The following is a 20154-nucleotide window of genomic DNA, read 5'->3' as shown; positions in this document are numbered from 1 at the left end:
TATCGAATGAGTGGAGGTCTAAACACATAAGGTGGGTGATAATCCTCATCAAATCCAACCATCAATGTTACAAACACATATTTGGAATGCTCTTGTGACAACAACAAACATAAGAAATCATATTCTAATAAAAGCATCAATTCCCTCTAAACAATTGGCATAAACCCATATAAATTATACTGCTTTTTACCATGAAAACAACAATAAAAATTATCTTAATTCCTGTAAAGATTTATTGAAATAGCATGAAGTCCAGGCAAAAGATTGAAGTTTAGGCACTCATTTGATCATTTATTTCACCATCGCCCTTGGCATAAACATCGATGGAACATCTTACCCATGGGGGCCACATAGTGTAGTGCATGATACGCCATTGATTGGATTGAATTTAACATCTGTATGTAATACGCCCACATACATAAATATGTGGATATTTCGCCTGTGAAAAAACCTCATTTTTCCGATAAAAAAATTGAAATGATGTCAAAAGCAAGTACATTAAAATGTTTCCTAAGCTTAGAAAACGCCCTTATTATTGTACGCAACGCAAATAAAAATTCAATGATACAAACGTATACAACAAACAAGAACAAAAGTGAAGAAAATGAGGAACGTGTGTGGAAGAATGTAACCGCAGAGGAAATGTATCCTTTTATCGGAATATTTAGGGCAAATCATTCCAATAAAGACAACGTAAAAGATGTATGGTCTTCAAAATCTTACCCTCAATATCGGCCAACTATGGGTATAAACAGATTCTGGTCAATATTGCGGTTCATAAGGTTTGACGACGCTAATACCCAAAACCAAAGAATTATTGCACATATGGCAGCAGATATAAGAGACATATGGGACATGCTGAATAAAAATTTGTGTTTGCATTACAAATCTAGTGAAAATTTCACAATTATTGTTTAGAAAAAACCAGAAAAGAAGATACTAAAACAAGGGATATATGTATGTGATTTGTGTGGAAAAGCCAGTAAAAATTCAAAAAAACTACGGCATACTTCCTTTGTACAAACACTTATTTTTTTGTTGTATACCTTTTTTCCTAAAACCTAAAACAATAAAATATATATCCACGCATAAAAATTTAACCCGCTGTTTTTACTACTCTCCAATCAAAAACAACATTTGTAGGTACTATTGGAGAGTAGAGGGTTATAACTGTTGTTTTGAGAAGTTTACTATGCAACACTGAAAATGCAAAGAACTTCTAGTATGCATTTTTTGAAAGTACATATTTAGACTACAAAAAACCCTAGTAGGGTTTTGTCCTGTCAGATCCAGTTCGGATTTTATGGCCTCATCTAAACCGGGCTAAATCTTCACTTTTTTGCATTTATTAGGCCTTTATCTCAGAAACGAATAGGAATTTGGCCTTGCTGTCTTTAGCAATATTGTAGCCCTAAACTAGTAGAACTTATCTTTCGAAAAAAACCACATAAGAAAAACTCCATCTAGGGCATCAAAATCTATAAAATATAGAAAATTTTACATAATTGCTGATATCTGGTCAGTATTGGGAGTTGAACCAAGTAACCTGTTGCAAAAATCTTACAAAGAAAGTTCTCAACAATTCTTTAAAACACTCTAAAACTCTAAAATGCTTACTTCTGGTTGTTTCAGCGGTATTTTGCATCATATCTTTTACAACACGTATTTCAAACACAGTTCACACCAACAGTTTATTCTCGCATTGCGGATTTCACCGCATCATTGATATATTTATTAAATCGTCTTTGATAAATATACTGAAAACAACGTGATAAAGGCATTGTACAACAATGGCATGTTCTGAAGAGTTCTGTATTACATTTTCCAAAAGAAAATATTCAGAAAAAATTAACGGTTTTGGAGATACGGTGCGAAATATATAAAAATTGTGGAATTTTTGCATATATTTTGAAATTTGAGGCAATAAATGTAGTTTTTCGAGTTCATTATTTCTCCAAATATTTTATTCTTGTCCTTATCTACAAATTTGCTTCAGAGGTCAGAAGAAGATTCGCATTGGTTTCAGAGATATAGCCCCGAATTTCTTTAAAAACTCAATATTTAACCATCTTTAGATGGGGCCATAAAATCCGAGCTGGATCTGACACAACAAAACCCAACTAGGGTTTCTTGTCGTTTGGATCTGTACTTTCAAAAAATCCTCAGTTCGAATTGTTTGCACAAGATCACCTTAAAAATGTTGCACAGTGTAATTAAAAACAGTAGCTATTGCTGACATTTTTGGCTCACCACGAAGGTACTGTGGTGCATAGGACAACACAAAAAATGTTAGCAAGATGGGAAAACATCTTAATTTATTTTCATTTTAAGTTTCATATAAAAATTAATGCCCACTTCAAAGATATAAACCAAATAATAGGCGATTTTTTGAAGAAATACAATTCCAAGTGCTTTTTTTCCAAAATTTTTTCTTCACATAAGTATCAATTCAAATTTAAACTTATAGCTGGCATCCATACAGACCAATCTGCAGAAAACCCCGCATGAATATCTAATTTTTTCAACGAGTATAACTGGAAGTGTTTGTCTGAAATCTAAACGTGAATTGATTCGTACATTTGTTCCAGATGATAACTTCTATGTCCAGTGGCAACTTTAATCTGTTTATATACCTATCTGTTGTGCGATTCTCTAACTCAGTTTTTGAGTTACCGATAAATGTGGGTAAAATTAAAACGCAAAATTATGAATGAAAAGTTCAAATAAAAGTTGACAACACAGTTGCTATCGGTAGAACTTTACGACTACTTTCTTTTCATCGCTAACTAACCTTATATTACCGAATTTATAAACATTTTATCGATTTTTGTCGGTAACTCAAGAAATGATCGATATTTTGCTTTCCAATAAGACAAAAGCTTCGTTAAGCATAACATCTTGTGCATATTTCCATTGTAACATATTTAAGAAAGTGAGAGTGACATTCGTTCCAGATGATAATTTCTATTGCACGCAGAAGGTCGGTGGTTCGATTCCCCGGCCAGGCAACATCAAACATTTTTCAACGGTGGCAAAATACCCCTCAGTAATGTTGGCGACATTTCCTGAGTATTTCAGCCTTGAAAAACTTCTCCACAAGTGGTGTCTTAAGACACGCCGTTCGGACTCGGCGATATACAGTAGGTCCTTTATCATTGAGCTAAATATGAATCGGGGTGCACTCATTGATATGAGAGAAGTCTCCCTTGTCCCGTATGGGATGTTGTGGAACAATGTTTTTTTTTGTTTACCTGATGAAGCTATAGCTATAGCTATCGATCAAAACACTTGATTTCCAATAAGACCAAAGCTCCGTTATGCATAATATCTGGCACTTCCATTGATTTGGGAGTGGTCGGGTTTTATGCCTAAAATATGTATGTACCCAGGGTCGGGGAAACGGACACGTTCGTATCCACCAGGGGCCATCCCTGTACATTATTTAAAAATTACATGGAAATCGGTTCAGAAGTTTTGGATATATAACATATTTAGAAAAGTGGGCGTAATCGGGTCTTAAGGCCACAAATAAATGCCTAGCATCGGAGACACAACCACCACTGTCTATCGAATTAATTTTCAAACCCCGCTCCAGCGAAATTCAACAAAATATATGGCTCAGAAGTTTTGGAGATATAACATATGTATTTAAAAAAGGCATGTCGAGACTTTAGGTGCAAATAAGAAACTAGGGTAGGAGACAGAACCATCATTGCAAATTTATTTTTAAACAGATAAGTACGCAAGATTTACAAAAATAGCGTTTTAAAGAATAGGGCCTAGGGGGGTACCCCGCTCCCTCCGAAATTCAAAATATATATGTATATCCTATTTTCCGCAGGGGCACCCCTGTACATTCTCTGAAATTTTCAGTCGACTCAGTAGTTTCAGAGATAAAACATATGTATTTGGTCGGGGCTTTAGGTCCTAAATAAGTACCTAGGTCGGAGATTCAACCACCGTTGCCTCGCAAATGTATTTTCTAAACGAAACGTTTGTAAGTTTTGCAAAAATAGCGTTTTTAAAATATAGGGCCTAGGAGAGCTGCCACACCCGCTCCGAAATTCAACAAATTATATAGCCCATTTTTACCACGGGTGTTCTCTGAAATTTTTAAGAAAATCGGCTCAGCCGTTTTTGAGTCTCTACCGAACATACTAGATAAAAGTAGTAAAAGGGCGAACTGCGAAAAATGAGATACACATTAGGCCGGGGCGATTTGAAAAGCTTAATGGGCCCTTCGCGTTTCTGATTCCTGGGATTGAACTGAGCAAAAAAGTCTACTCGACCATATGTCTACGGTGAAAATCGAGCCTCCCGATTTTGACTTTAAGTTTCTTATCTACGTTTTTTTGATATCTTGGCATATAACGACCAAACCATATAACAACCAAAACTATTTTGATTTTCATCAGTCCTGAAAAACTCACACATACATTTTCAAATTTTCCAAAATGTACACATACTATCACAAATGCTGTCGGGCAGACTGATAGCCCAGCAAACCAAATGTCTGATGTCCGATACGTCTGAACAATTTCTGAAGCAAAATCGTTCAGATTTCGTTGCGATTACTAAACGATTTTTCGGAGACGGAATAACTCAGATTTGGTACCGATTTCGTTCCGATTTCGGAACGAATGTCGGAAAGAAATTTCATTTCCGAATTTCCCAAGGATTTTCTTCAGATTTCGTTACGAAATCGGACCGAATCGATCCGACATTTCGTTCCGAAATTATGTCAACCACTTCATACAACTTTCGTTAAGATGTCGTTACGATTTCGGATCAGATATCGGACGTATCGTCCGAATTTTGTTCCGATTTCGTTACGATGTCGGTACGATGGGTTTGCTGGGAGGTTAGTCGACCCCTTTAATTAAATCAACTTTGTATTTCAAAGCAAAACAAACAAATCCACTCAATACGAGGATTTATTTTTGTATGGTAAATCTGGTGGATTATGGCTTGATTTAGCAAATAAAACCTGATAATGCGCTAAATCCAGCTAATGAAGTCAAATCTAAATGACCTATAAGGTCTATTCGATAACCCTAAAGTTTGTACAAATTTGTACAAACTTTTACAAAATGCTGTTCGATAACAAACTTGTTCAATAAAAGAGGAATAAGAAGGAGTTGCAAATACTAGGTCTGTCTGGTTACTTTCCCAGCAAGAATTGTCCAGCAAGAACTTTCTCAGATAGTAAGGAGTTTTTATTCGCTCTTGCTAGAAAATTGTAAAAAGTAAGCAGACACCTTCCCAGCAAAAACCAGTAAGCAATCAGCTGACTTACCAAAACAGAACAATTTGTGCGAAAATGAAGGAACCAAAGGAAACAAAAATTTTGTATTTTAAAAATAATAAAGAAACTGACCCAAAAAATTATTTTTCACACTTTGCAACTTTGTTCTCCAAAAAGCAATACAATTGGTCTTGCTATTTCCACAATAATATTGTTTTTAATTTCCACAAACATAAATCAACGAAAAAATAAAAACAGATATTTGATTGTTTTTAAGAAGAAGAAGAAGAGTTGCTAGTGCTTGCTAGAAGAAATTTGTCCAGCAAGAATTTGCAAACTCTCAGTGAAAGAAAATGTCTCTCTCGAATCGTTATCTTTTGCTGACTTTTTGCGTTAACAGACGACTTCCAGTAACAATTGGTACAAGTTGGTACAAATTTTGGGGTAACCAGACAGACTTACTAGCAAGAACTTGCAAATACTTTTTACTTGCGAAGTTATCGAACAGACCTATAGAATTCCGCTGTCTACACATAATATACGGTACCACAGTGTATAGAAACAAAATAGAGGAGTTGTTAATATTCAATAAATTTACAACATTTTCAACACACTATTTATTGGCTAAAATATCAACAACATTTTCCTTTGTGTCAAAGGACTTACACTACAAAACAGTTGAGTTTCGATTTACAGTTGTAGGTTTAAACAGAAAATATGATAGTGACAAATTTACAAAAGCTACGTAGAATAAAATAAACTTACACACATTAAATACATACAACATTTATACATACATCAATACATATTGATACATTATATTCTTTTATACACTTGTTTACAGGTTTGGTTAATCACCCGTTGGAATATTACTTTGGGTCATTCCTTGCATTGGGTACTGCATCAGGAACAAATTTAATTGGGTTCGGAAAAGCCAAAGAATATTTGGCGTCAATTAATATTCTTCGTCTTCGTCTGGGGGTTCTGTGGCATAGGTGAGTTCGTTCAAGTAAAACCATTTCTGAAAACATACATAACAGACATAGTAAGTAGTGCAACATTATTATGATGGTGGACATTTTTGGCGTGGTTTGGTCACTTACCGGCGATTCGGTGCAGTTAAAATTGTAGTCCCAATCACAAATTCTATACTCCTGATTGAACGATGTTTCATTGGCACACAAGTGTGGTATACGGTTACCCTCTTCGTCGCACATATGAAAAATCTTAAAAGAAAAGAACGGAAAGAGTTGTGTACCGAATTCATGGTCGACAACAGTAAAGTATAGTACACACTGACAAGCAAAACTGACAGTCATCGAGGTCTATTTCGTGAATATCAAAGACTACCTGACAAATTTCTTTTGTAATCTCTAAATAATACCGTATATATTGTATTTCAAACGTTTTTTGCTAAATAAAAGTTGTTATTTGCCGGAAAATTGTCCTAAAAGTACGTTGACTGTCACTTTTGAATGATAGTGTGTATTCCCCTTAAAGTTAACCTTACCTGACAGTTGTATTCCATGTCAGCATAGAAGCCAACTGGCCGTTTCGTACAATCAAATGAGAATGTAATGTTATCTAAATTCGTCCATTCTTTCGTTTTGTGGTTTTGAAAAACAGGACTTGCAATTTCCTGGAGCGACACGTACGAAAACAAAATTGACCCTAAAATGTAAAGAAAATAAATATTAAATATATTATATATACATATTATTAAATCCATTGTAACAAGAATGTGTATGTGACATAATTAATGAATAATTACACCAGGATTTTATATCAGCTAATTTGATATGACATGGACAATGATCACGAGCTATAAGTAGCAAGAATAAGGATAAAATTAAAAAAATACTCCAAGCAAAAGGAAGGCAAAAGACGCTTAGATCTCCATTCACTCAAATATGAAACAAAGAGAAGGATGGTTGAGCAAAATATTACTGAAAGATTCGTAAGTAAAACTAGAAAGAACATGGGAAGACCCATGCAAAACGCTGCACAGTGTGACCGTTGTGCCACTAAAGTATCAATTTTGACACTTTTAATCGGCGTTGACACTTCTGTGCCACTTTATTATTTTGATACCAAATGTGCCACTTTTTGGAATTTTGTGGCACTTTTGTCATACCTTGTGCCATTATTTTTAAATTAAATAAATTGTAATATAAACTCCCTACATAAATCACAATGATGAATAGAAAAATAGGGTGTTGATATAACATGCGCCATGTTTTTGTATTACAGTTTGATACGCATAACGGCTACATTATCTACACTAGAACGACATAACTTTCCGTGGAAGAATTTTGGAGCAATTTCTATGGATAATGCACTTAGTATAGTTGAAAAAAAAAAATAGTTGTGTGGCTTTCTTATTAGTAGACAGCGGAATCCTATGCAAATGCATATGTGGTTAGGATGGTCGTAGAGAAAATCCGATTAGACTGACACTCGTTTTATCACAAAATAAAATGAATTAGGCCCAGAAATTTTTGCTTATTTTGCATATCGTTTATATTTTGACATATTTTTACATATTTGCATAAAATGAGCATATGCAAAAATATATACAAAGATTTGTGGTCTAAAAATCCCACCGAAATGGCTAAAATGTGGTATTAAGTCTTCGTTAGGGTATGAAACTTTACACCTGAAATTTTTCCGCATAGGTCCACGTCTTCATATATCCCCCATAGAACGGTACCTCCCGATTTTCGGTATTTTGAAAGTTGTAGCCTCAATATCCCACCAAAATTACTGAAATTTGGTATTTAGTCTTCGTTGGGGGTATAAAACTTTCCAACTGAGATTTCTCGGTATAGGTTCACGCCTTCATGTAGCCCCCATAGAACGGTACCTCCGGATTTCTGGAATTTTGAAGGTTGTGTCCTCAATATCCCTACGAAATGGGTGAAATTTGGTATTAGGGCTTCCTTGGGGGTATAAAACTTTCCACCTGAGATTTCTCGGTATAGGTTCACGCCTTCATGTAGCCCCCATAGAACGGTACCTCCGGATTTCTGGAATTTTGAAGGTTGTGTCCTCAATATCCCTACGAAATGGGTGAAATTTGGTATTAGGGCTTCCTTGGGGGTATAAAACGTTCCACCTGAAATTTGTTGGTATAGGTCCACGTCTTCATACAGCCCTCATAGTACGGTACCTCCCGACTACCGGTATTTTGAAGGTTGTGGCCTCAATATCCCGCCAAAAGGGCTGAATCGGACCAAAAGTAGGGGTTGCATAAAATTCCGCTGTCTACTTATTAGAAGGAAAATACCCAACATTTTGCAAGTAATTATTTAATAAATAATTGTCATTCAATATTATATTTAATTTCTTAGAAACTCAAAGAAAATATGATTTAGTGCATTTTTTAATATATTGTATATTACTACCACGACCGTGGTGCAATGGTATGCACACCCGCCTTGCACGCAGAAGGTCGTGGGTTCGATTCCCTGGCCAGTAGTGCGATTCTCTAACTCATTTTTTGAGTTAACGACAAATGTCGGTAAAATTAAAACGCAAAATTATGAATGAAAAGTTAAAATAAAAGTTGACAGCACTGTTGCTATCGATAGAACTATACGACTACTTTCTCTTGGTCGCTAACTTACCGAAAAATGTCGTTAATTACCGAATTTATAAGCATTTTAATTTTACCGATTTTTGTCGGTAACTCAAAAAATATGGTAGAGAATTGCACTACAGGTAACATCAAATTTTCAACGGTAGCAAAAGACCCCTCAGTAATGTTGACGAAATTTTCTGAGTATTTCAGCCATTTAAAACTTCTCTACAAGTGGTGTCTTAAGACACGCCGTTTGGACTCGGTGATAAACAGTAGGTCCCATATCTTTGAGCTAATATCGCTTATTTATTCAAAGAGTGACACATCTCAAAAAATCCAGTTTCGAGAAAAATGTTGGCGATTGAAATTTGACTTCCCAACTTAAAAATATTATTACACAAAAACTAAAATCACTACTTGGACCATATTTTGCAAACAGCTAGCTAGAAATTAGTGCTAAATTTCTGTGCAAGATCGATCATGATTTGAAGTGTTTTAGTGCTTCATAACCTCGTAAAACTTGTGTGTTGAATTATTGGCAACTCGTAGTAAATGAGCTGTAACTCGTCGAGGTTTAGAGATATCAGAAGTGTTTTAGTGCTTCATAACCTCGTAAAACTTGTGTGTTGAATTATTGGCAACTCGTAGTAAATGAGCTGTAACTCGTCGAGTTTTAGAGATATCAGCATGAAAATTTAACACAAGATAAAGTAAAAGTCTTATAAAAAATAGAAACTGCTAACTCAGATAACGCATTTTTTGAGTTATGCCAGAAGTCTCGTTTGTCCCGCCTGGGACGTTTGCGGAACAATTATTATATAATACTATTTATACAAGCTCTGTTCCTCTACTTTTTAAATGGAAAATGCCACTCTTTGAGTAAAGGAGCGATATGAACCGTGGTGCACCCAATGATATGAGAGAAGTCTCGCTTGTCCCGCCTGGGACGTTTGCGGAACAATTATAATATAATACTATTTATACAAGATCTGTTCCTCTACTTTTTAAATGGTAAAAGTGGTAAAAGAGAAAACTGTCAAAATTGCTCTCTCATGACCAGTTTTACCACAATTGTGAAGGATCTGGTAGATCTGGTAACAATGTCTTAAAGAAACAAAAAAAAAACAATTTTCTTTTTTATTTCCCTGTTTTAAATTTTGTTCTGTCAGTTTTCGCTTTTTTCTTTTGTTTTTGTTAATTTTTTCATAATTTCCAAATAATCATCAAACGTCGAAAAATCATTTCTACCATTTTTTACCAGAACAAATTTGTCTGGTAGGCTGTGGTAAAAAGAGAATGACATTTTTGTTCCTTCTCTCTTAAAAATTGCTACCATTTTACCACTTTTTGGGGTTAAAAATGGTAATCTTAGGCAAGAAAAGGAACACAACTATAATTTGTTTCTGTTAAGTTTTTATATTGTTTTCTGTTTTTAGGTCAAAACCTAAAACTTTACGTGTGCGTTCAAAAATACAAAAAGAAAATACATATGGTAAATTTCAAATTTCCTTTACAATTCCATCGAAAAAAAATTAAAAAATTTTTTACAAGCACATTCACGATTTTTGGTACATGGGTTAAGAAAAAAATCGTGGTTTCAAATCTGTTCGCGTTCACAAAATTGGATGCTGCGCCCAAAAGTAATGGGGGGTTTTATTCCCTTATAAAGAAAAAATATTTAAAAATTCCCTTTGTGTTGTAACACCAAAATGTATATATAAATCGGTAACAACATTTAATATCTATCCGTAGACGCCTAAATATTTGCTAAATTTATTTTCGTTTAAGCGGAAAATCAAAAAATAATGAAGGAATCTTGGAGTAAATTTTATTTATGCTAACTCAGAGTCCATGAAAATCTCTAAAAAATAAATTAAAAATACGTACAGAATCTAGACAATGTCCAGAAAAATGTGAGAACAAAATTTTATAGATTAGGATTTTAAATTGCATATTGCAGCTACAACAAAAGACAAAAGTTTATTGTTGGAACGTTATTTCAAGAATATATTTTTTTGTTTAATACGAAAAATTTGAGAACATTTTTTAGGAGTTATTCTACTATTTCGCTAAATTTCCAAACAAAACCTGAATTATTTTGCTAAAAGCTCTTCAAGGAAAATAGTTTATCATCATGAAAGTATATTTGCTTAATGTGATAAGCAATAGAATTAGGAAATAAAGAGTGATATTGATATTACCATCAAAGAAAAAACATAAAAGTTAAAAACCGTATAACGCGCGAAATAGTTAAAATCAGCTGAGGCGCATGTGCTTTTCGCATAGAGCGAGTGCGTCTCTGTCAATATGTTTGCATTTTTCCATGTTTCATTCAGCGACCAAAGTGTGCCATCATGTGCATCTTACTACACCAAAATGCTTCATGTGGGTAAAAATAACGCGATGTTTATATGATTATAAGGCGCATCCGATTTCAGTGACCCTCTGTTAAAAATACGTCAATAAGACAAATTTTATACAGATTCGTCAAGAACCGCGGATGTGCTACCTGATTCTATTTTTGGTTAAATACGAATACTACTCCCTAATCTCTGTAATTTATGACACACCTTTTTGACAAATATTATAATCGCGTACAAAGGATTCCATTTATGTAAAAAATTTTAAGGGAAACCGCGGTTTAGTATGCGGATTAGTCCAAATAAAAATTTGCTTATTTTCCTAATTTCAGGGTATCTACATCAGCTGTTTTAGTGGATGGATTCGATCGCGGTAGGGCTCATTAAATCCGGCGCGGAAAAAAACTAAAATCACGCGGGGTTCAAGGGTACCTGAGTCACAGTTGTAAATTTTGAAGCCAAAAAATAGGTTTTTAAAGAAAATTTACGCACCAAAAATTCGACTTTGGACTCCTATTACTAGGGAGCTGTACGGAGCACACTCATGAGATATACATCAAACGACGTGGAATCACGAGTTCTACAATCCAATAAAAAGTTAGGTCACTATCTGGTTGCGCCCTCCAATTATAAGAAAAATTCAAAAAACCCCGATTTCAAAACTTCAAAATGTCAGCATCGATTTAAGGGGGATGCACTGTATATATCGAGAAGTCATACATTAGAACCATGTTGCCCAAGGGGTATTCTTCAATTCTTTCTTTGAGCTTAGGTCTGAATTTTCCCTGGTTTGACCAGAAATCAAGAAAAAACACAAAAAAACTTGCTGACTTCAACACATTTTTACCCATTTTTGTATATTACCACCAACACAGCTTCCCCGTAATATATTTATTATGGTCTATATTATGAGACCCCGGCTAAAACACTTCAATTAATATAAATATATTAATATTATATAAAAAATATTGACAGTTCACGACTTATTAAATGGTGAACCTCAACTTCAACGATTGTAAAACATTTTTGAATATTACCATATACATATTTCAAATTGAAATATTTCAAATTTTGCCACCTTTTGTGCCACTTTTTCGAAAGACATGTGTCACTTTCTTCAGAAAAGATACTTTTTGTGACACTTTTTGAACATTTCCAGCGGTCACGCTGATGCTGCAGTAGAGCTGGCAAACCATCGATATTCCCAACATTAGATATTTTCGATATAATATTTTAAAATATCGATTGCTATCGATATTATCGTTAAGTTGCCAACACCATTACTTTGGAGATGAAAATGGTGGAAATGTCAATGCTTTTCTTGACATTTTGCACAAGTAGTTCTTAGAAATGTAAAGGAGAATAAACAATTGCTTTTATTTTATAAAAATATTAAAAAAATACATTTTACTTTTCCGAAAAATGTCTACGTGTGACTACGGGCTTACTTTCTCACTCACACAAAACCGAAAAACAGCGAAATTTCTATTTATTTCAATAAATCTTTTGTTGGGGGTTTTTGTTCCGATAATATCGATAGGCAAAACTATCTATAGATATTTAATTTTTAAAAAAAACAATCGATTTTATCGATAGTGCCGTCGATTTTTTGCCAGCTCTATGCTGTAGGCCATCGAAAGAGACAGCAGATAGACAGCAAGCCATCGAAGAAATGCTCAGAGACGAACAAGAAGGATTTCGTCTCCATAGAAACTGTCTGGATCAAACAAACACGGTACGAATATTCCCTAGAATGGATAACGCATCTTTATTTAGTTTTCGTAGACGTAAATGAAGCATTTGACTCAGTAAGAATGTTTGAAATATGGAACGCACTAAAATCGAAGGGCGTACCAATGAAATTAATGAAAATCTTTCAAACTCTGTACAATAATGCAGAAATTTGTGCCCTAACATATACCAAAGCAGGGGCCAAACAATTATGTCCTCTCCTCTCTTATTTACAGTACCTGCTTGCAATGCAAATTCCAATTGCTGTAATTTAAGTGGTCCAGAACTAGTTCTAAGCGGTACTAGTACACAAATGACCATTAAGTAATGCGAAGGGAACCAATTGACACCTTTTTATCCCCAAGTAAACGACGAGGCGTCAGTCCCAATTTACATTAGGCGAGTTTACTTGCGGCAATTGTCAGTTTGATGGAGAGAGAGGTGAGGTATATGGTAACCCTTTGCCTCTCAACGCCCTCTCTCACCCACAAACTGACAATTGCCGCAAGTAAACTCGCCTAATGTAAATTGGGACTCAGTTGCGACTATTTACTCTTATATTAAATCCACCACTTTTTTGAACAACAACAGAAGAGAGGAATGATGAACATACTGGTATATGACTGTAAACTTGGAACTACAGTACAATACTATCTACAGGTAATGTATAAAAAGTCAATTGGTTACCTCCTATGACATCCCCATGTTAAAGTTTACAGTTGATAGCACTGTGAGGGGTCTAAAGTGGAACTAGTTACTGTAACCCTAAGAATCGACGAGTTACTCATGCCGAACTAGTTCATCTTGCAAGCGGAACTATAGGGCCAGATGAAATTATGCAAGCGGAACTATAGTTCCAGATGAAATTATGATTAAACTACGCGAAAAGACACCTGGTATACACTCCGTTTCATTTCAATAGCACATTTCAAATTGTTATTTGTTACGTATACCAATCTTCATATCTCGACGAGATAAAGCGATTTTGAGGTGTGTGTCCGTCCGTCCGTCTGTCCATTATAAATTGTAATCAAACTCCAGGCCACAATTATGGACCGATCGTCACGAAATTTTGTATGGAGGTCGGGTTCATACCAGAATAGATCCCTATTTTTTTGGTGATGATCGTGAAATATTTATTGGACCAAAAACATAATATTTATCCAATTTTGTAACGGCTCTGTAGGTCGCAATAATAGTCCGATGAACGCGAAATTTTAAATAAGGTAAGAGTATATGACAGAGAAGAAGCTTGCAATATGAGATGGATCAGATAATATTTAGAAGGTTAAATGGGCTACAACTTTTGTGTGAAAATTGTGAACATTACTAATATACAGCTTATATCTTTATTCCAGGAAGAGACATTCGGGCAAGTAAGTTATACTTGGAAGACAATCGTTTGACCTTTCCATTGATGTCAATTATGTTGATGTACGTGATCAGATAACAGAGTTACAACCGAAAAAGAAGTAATTATAATAATAGCTTTATACGTGTTAAATCAAACGCAATTGGTTTGGCATTGATCCCAGATTTGTTCGTATATTGCTTCCACGTCTCTTACACTATTTTACTTTTACTCATCTCTTCAATACTATACTATATTCAAGTGTATATCCTTCTATCTGGAAGCATGTCAAAATCATTCCTATACCAAAATCTAACGTTGACTATAGACCTATCTCAATCCTTTGTCATCTATCTAAAGTTTTTTAAAGGAGTCGTTGAGGAAATTGGAAGTGAAATTGATGAGAACAAATTAAGTTTAATTCTATAGCTAGATCACTCCAAAGCATTCGACTCTGTTCATCACCTGAACTTATGTATGAAGCTGCGGAGATTTTTCAATTTTCAACAATCAGTATGCACTGGAAATATAAAATCCAAACCATTACTTGTACCTACGGGAGTACCTCAAGGTTCAATCATTGGTTCATTGTTGTTCTCCCTATACGTAAATGACTTACCGCAACAACTATCTGACAGTCAAATCATTATGTACGCAGATGATGCGCAGATTTTCATAAGTTGCACCATTGACGAGATTAATGAATGCATTAACAAACTTAATACCGATTTATCCAGAGTATATTCATGGGCGACTGCAAATGGTTTATTGCTAAACCCCACCAAATCTAATAGCTCATTTAGACTAGCCATAAATCCTCGACTGGATTTAATAAATCCAGTACAAATCTCATTGCATTTAGATATACATTTTGGAGGATTTAAATGTCAGTCAGCTGATTTTTGTTCATAGTACAATTACCAAGGTAGATGCATCAGCCCATCTGAGCGAATGTGAAACGTCAAAAGAATTTTTTGAAAATTGAATTCGTGTCAAAAAACATACGTCAAATTACAAAGGTATTCTTTAATACTGAAAATGTTAGCACATTATGCTACTAATGCTAACTAAAGAGCAAATAAAGAATTATTTTATCGCAGTTTGCCCACCTAAAATAAATAAACGAATTATTTTATCGTTTAGACATCATAAATATTAGTCTTGGTTGATTAAAATCAACTTTGTACATCAAAACAAATTTAATTTTTCCGCCTTGTTTACAAATTTTTACATTTTAAATTATTTTTAGTGTAGCAATTCACCGATGCATCTACCTTGTTTCTTGTGCCAGCTTGCAATTCTAGCTTGTATTTTCTAGCAACATGTTGCAAAAAACAGAGTTGTATACGAGGATTTATGCCAGATTTAAAACAAATCCACTCAATAGGAGGATTTATTTTTGTATGGGAAATCTGGTAGATTTTGGCTGGATTTAGCAAAAAAACCTGATAATGCGCTAAATCCGGCTAATGGTGTCATATCTAAATGGAATATAAGTGTCTAATTATACACAAAAATAAAAACTTCTCCATTCCACATCCAAACGTTAACATTAATAATCAGAAAATAGATTTTGTATCAAAAATAAAGAATTTAGGTGTAACACTCAATAGCAATCTAGGTTGGCCAGATCATATTAATAATGTTGCTGGTCAGACATATGCAAAATTGCGATCATTGTGGATTGCACATTCGTTCACGCCATTAAAAATAAGGATACTCCTTGCAAAAACGTTTCTTGTACCTAGTCTGATATATGGGTGCGAGCTTTTTGCCAACTGCAATTCCTCGAGTTTGCGCAAATTAAATGTGACATACAACAGTATAATTCGTTATGTGTATGGTCTGAAAATATCCCAGCATATCTCCCCTTTTGCCAATTCGCTCTACGGAGTTAGTTTCAACGATCTTCTCAACATTAGATCCTTAATTCTGTTGCAAAAAGTAATTGTGAAGAAAAAGCCGAGTTATCTGTCGGAGGAAGGAAATTGAATTCTCTCAGAAGGCGCAGTATTGTGTCGGAACAGCAATTTTATATCAATAGTATACGTCTTTGGAATACTCTACCTCACCAAATCCAAAGCATCAACAACGCTCTTACCTTCAAAAAACGTATTTTTCAATATTTTACAAATTAATTACAATATAATTTGTTTGCCATATCTTTTTGTTCTTATCAATTATTATACTCCAGCAAAAACTATGTATGTATCCCCCCATATTCTTTGTGACCCTACTAGTTAAGTTGGATATCTTTTTTTCTCATAAATCTACACTGTAACTATAAGATTACCATCTTGTTGTGTAGACAAAAGTAAATAAAATTAAATTAAATTGCAATAATGTGCCTGCTAGATAACAGGCATACTGCCTAATATATAATGGGTTTTGTGTAGAGAACCACAGTTGTCCAATTGGATTTTTTATACAAATATTGCTTCGCTATTGGGTCGCTTCGCCAACTATTTTATACTCTCAGCCTTTACGGTAAAGGGAATATATATATATATATATATATATATATTCCCTTTACCGTAAAGGGAATATATATATATATATATATATATATATATTCCCTTTACCGTAAAGGCTGAGAGTATAAAATAGTTGGCGAAGCGACCCAATAGCGATATATATATATATATATATATATATATATATATATATATATATATATATATAATACGACCAAAGATGTGCCTCATCGAAATAATGGTTTTAGACCTCAAGTATGTTTGGACGAAATTCGCTTCAGACAATTTGGAGTCGATTTAGCCCTGTCCGTTCATCTGTCTCTCTTACTGTCTAGCTGGCTGGTGCGCACGATAACTCCCGAACGTATCTACCGATTGGAACCAAATTTTACACTTCGTAATATTTTGCCCAAACTTAGTTTAATTTCGTATATGGGCTACATCGAGTTCTCTCGAATCGTTTTGATTTTTTTCAGCAGATTTTCCTTGCGGTCCCCTTTACGATGGTACAATTACAATGGCAAGACCATACTTCCTGAGATTATTAAGCTCCAAGAAACTCTGAAAAACAAACAAGAAAACTAACTAAAATGGCAAATCTGCAAGAAAAACTCTCAAGGGGATTTTATGATTGGTCCAAACTTTGCACATCCAATTGTTTCATCCAGTTATGTATCAAGTTGGAATATGGACTACACAAAATTTGGGAAAAGTGCATAGGATTCATATTAGGTCATTGATATGTGACCTAGCATTTATCGCCGAATCCGAAATGCGTGTCCTAAGTTGCCACTTGTAGAGAAGTTGAAATAAATAGGAAATATCGCCAACATTACTAAGGGGTAGTTTGCCGCCTTTGAAAATGGGATGTGGCCAGGATTGGGAATCAAAACCGGACATTCAACGTGCAAGGCAGTTCCATATAGGTAATTCCCAGAGGTTGTGGTGTAGGGTATCACATGGTCGGCCTCGTCCGACTATAGCCTTTGCTTACTTGTTTGTTTGTAGTGTTATCATAGACACGCTAGAGGTCGCAATTATAGCTCAATAGTCACGAAATTTTGCACCAGGTAAGTGTGCATGATGATCTGATATTATTTAGCGGGTGATATAGACAATTACTTTTGTATGAAAAATATACAAATTTTATTTTTGGTCCATATTTTAATTCCTGGAGGGCATATACCGGCAAAGTAGCTTACATATGGAAAAATAACTACTGATATTTCCCCTGATGTAAATTGCAACAATGTGTCTGCTGATAACGGGCCTACTGCCTAATATATAATGGGTTTTGTGTAGAGAACCTCAATTTCCTGCCATGCTACATGGGATTGTCTCTATCATGACAGCGAAATTTTCAGTTCAGTTGTCCAATTGAATTTTTTATAAAAATATGTATTGCAGCATGGAGTTGCCTCGCCACCTATTTTATACCCTCAGCCTTTAGGGTAAAGGGAATATATACAAAATACGACCAAAGATGTGCCTTATCAAGTAAATGGTTTTAGACCCCAAGTATGTTTGGACGAAATTCGTTGTAGACAATTTGGAGTCGATTTAGCCCTGCCCGTTCATCTGCCTCTCTTACTGTCTAGCTGGCTGGGGCGCACGATAACTCCCGAACTGATCTAGCGATTCCAACCAAATTTTACACTTTGTAAAATTTCGGTTCACTCCTTTGGGCACATCCTCCACAAAAGTTCAACATTTTTCTGAAAATTTGTGTGAACTGTCGAAGTGAGCAATCGATTTGGTCCAAGCTTTCCATATATTATTATTATTCCTTCCGGATGTAAATTGGGTAAGACTAATCGGTCCACACCTTTGAGTACATCTCACACAAAATTCGGAAAAGTGAAATTTAAGAGTCCTCTCGAATCGTTTTGAATTTTTTCAACAGGTTGTCTTTGCGGCCTCCTTCACGATGGTACAATTGCAATGAAAAGTCCATATTTCCTGACATTATGTCCGAAAAGCTCCAAGAAACCCTGAAAAACAAGCAAGAAACCTAACTAAAATGGCAAATACGCAAGATAACTCTCAAAGGGATTTCCTGATTGGTCCGAACTTTGTACATCCTCTTATTTCATCCACAAGTGCACAAATTTTTTTTTTTGGACGATAGATCTTCAAACAACTTAAAATTTTCCCAAATATCAAATTTCAGAGATATGGCAAATTGCATTGTATATATATACATATTTATTTATATTAGATGTATTCCAAAAAGGAACCTGGTATTTAAAGACAAATTAAAGATGTAGCAGGATATGCTTAATCAATGTGAATTTTCCAATTTTGGAAATGTATAGTTTATATAATTGTTCCACAAACATCCCAGTAGGGACAAGGGAGGCTTCTCTTATATCAATGGATTCATATTAGGTCATTAATATGTGACCTAGTTTTTATCGCCGAATCCGAAAGGCTGAAATACTCAAGAAATATCGCCAACATTACTAAGGGATATGTTGCCACCGTTGAAAATTTGATATGGCCAGGCCTGGGAATCGAAACCGGACATTCAGCGTGCAAGGCGGTTGCACATTGCTAATCCCTAGAGGTTGTGGTGTAAGGTATCACATGGTCGGCCCCGTCCGACTATAACCTTTGCTTACTTGTTTAATCAATATTTCACATACATTGCGTGTTAAGTGCATCGAATACATAAAATTGGACAAAAATATATATGAGAGCTATATCCAAATCTAAACCGATTTTTATCAAAATCGATGAAACTGAAAAAGGGCCTATGAAAACATTCCTTGTTAAATTTGAAGGCTATTTTTCAAAAATTGAACGATTTAAAGCAAAATCGGTGAAAGATATATATGGAGATATATATCCAAATGGGGTGCCACCGTGGTGCAATGGTAAGCACACCCGCCTTGCACACATAAGGTTGTGGGTTCGATTCCCCGGCCAGGCAACATCAAAACACTTTTCAACGGTGGCAAAATACCCCTCAGTAATGTTGGCGACATTTCCTGAGTATTTCAGCCATGTAAAACTTCTCTACAAAAGTGGTGTCTTAGACACGCCGTTCGGACTCGGCGATAAACTGTAGGTCCCATATCATTAAGCTAATATGAATCGGGGTGCACTCATTGATATGAGAGAAGTCTCCCTTGTCCCTATGGGATGTTGTGGAACAATTATATATATATATATATATATCCAAATGTGTACCGATTTTTGCGAAATCAAATCAAAATCGGTAAAACTGAACAGGGGCCTGAGGAAACATCCCATGTTAAATTTGAGGGCTATTCATCAACAATTGAGCGATTAAAATCGGGGAAAGATATATGAGAGCTATATCCAAATCTGAACCTGATTTTTGTAAAAGTCGGTGTAGCTACTCAGGGACATAAGAAAATAACACATATTTGAAGACTATTAGACCAAAA

At 35.0% G+C, this 20154-nt stretch overlaps 1 protein-coding gene across 2 annotated transcripts in view; it reads right to left on the bottom strand.

The window, feature by feature from the left end:
- Nucleotides 1-5823: 5823 nt before the first annotated feature.
- Nucleotides 5824-20154, bottom strand: part of ckd (cracked) — a 65601-nt gene continuing 51270 nt past the window's right edge. For both annotated transcript variants that reach the window (XM_073982336.1, XM_073982337.1), the window contains 3 exons: nt 6756-6916; nt 6349-6471; nt 5824-6266 (listed from right to left, as the gene is read on the bottom strand). In XM_073982336.1, coding sequence (XP_073838437.1) covers nt 6201-6266; nt 6349-6471; nt 6756-6916 — 350 coding nt within the window. In that variant the 3' untranslated portion in view covers nt 5824-6200. The remainder of the gene's footprint in view (nt 6267-6348; nt 6472-6755; nt 6917-20154) is intronic.

The sequence above is a fragment of the Musca autumnalis genome, unplaced genomic scaffold, assembly GCF_047663935.1.
Source record: "Musca autumnalis isolate F117 unplaced genomic scaffold, ASM4766393v1 scaffold_4, whole genome shotgun sequence".
Lineage (NCBI taxonomy): Eukaryota > Metazoa > Arthropoda > Insecta > Diptera > Muscidae > Musca > Musca autumnalis.
This window is presented reverse-complemented; position numbering and strand designations above follow the sequence as displayed.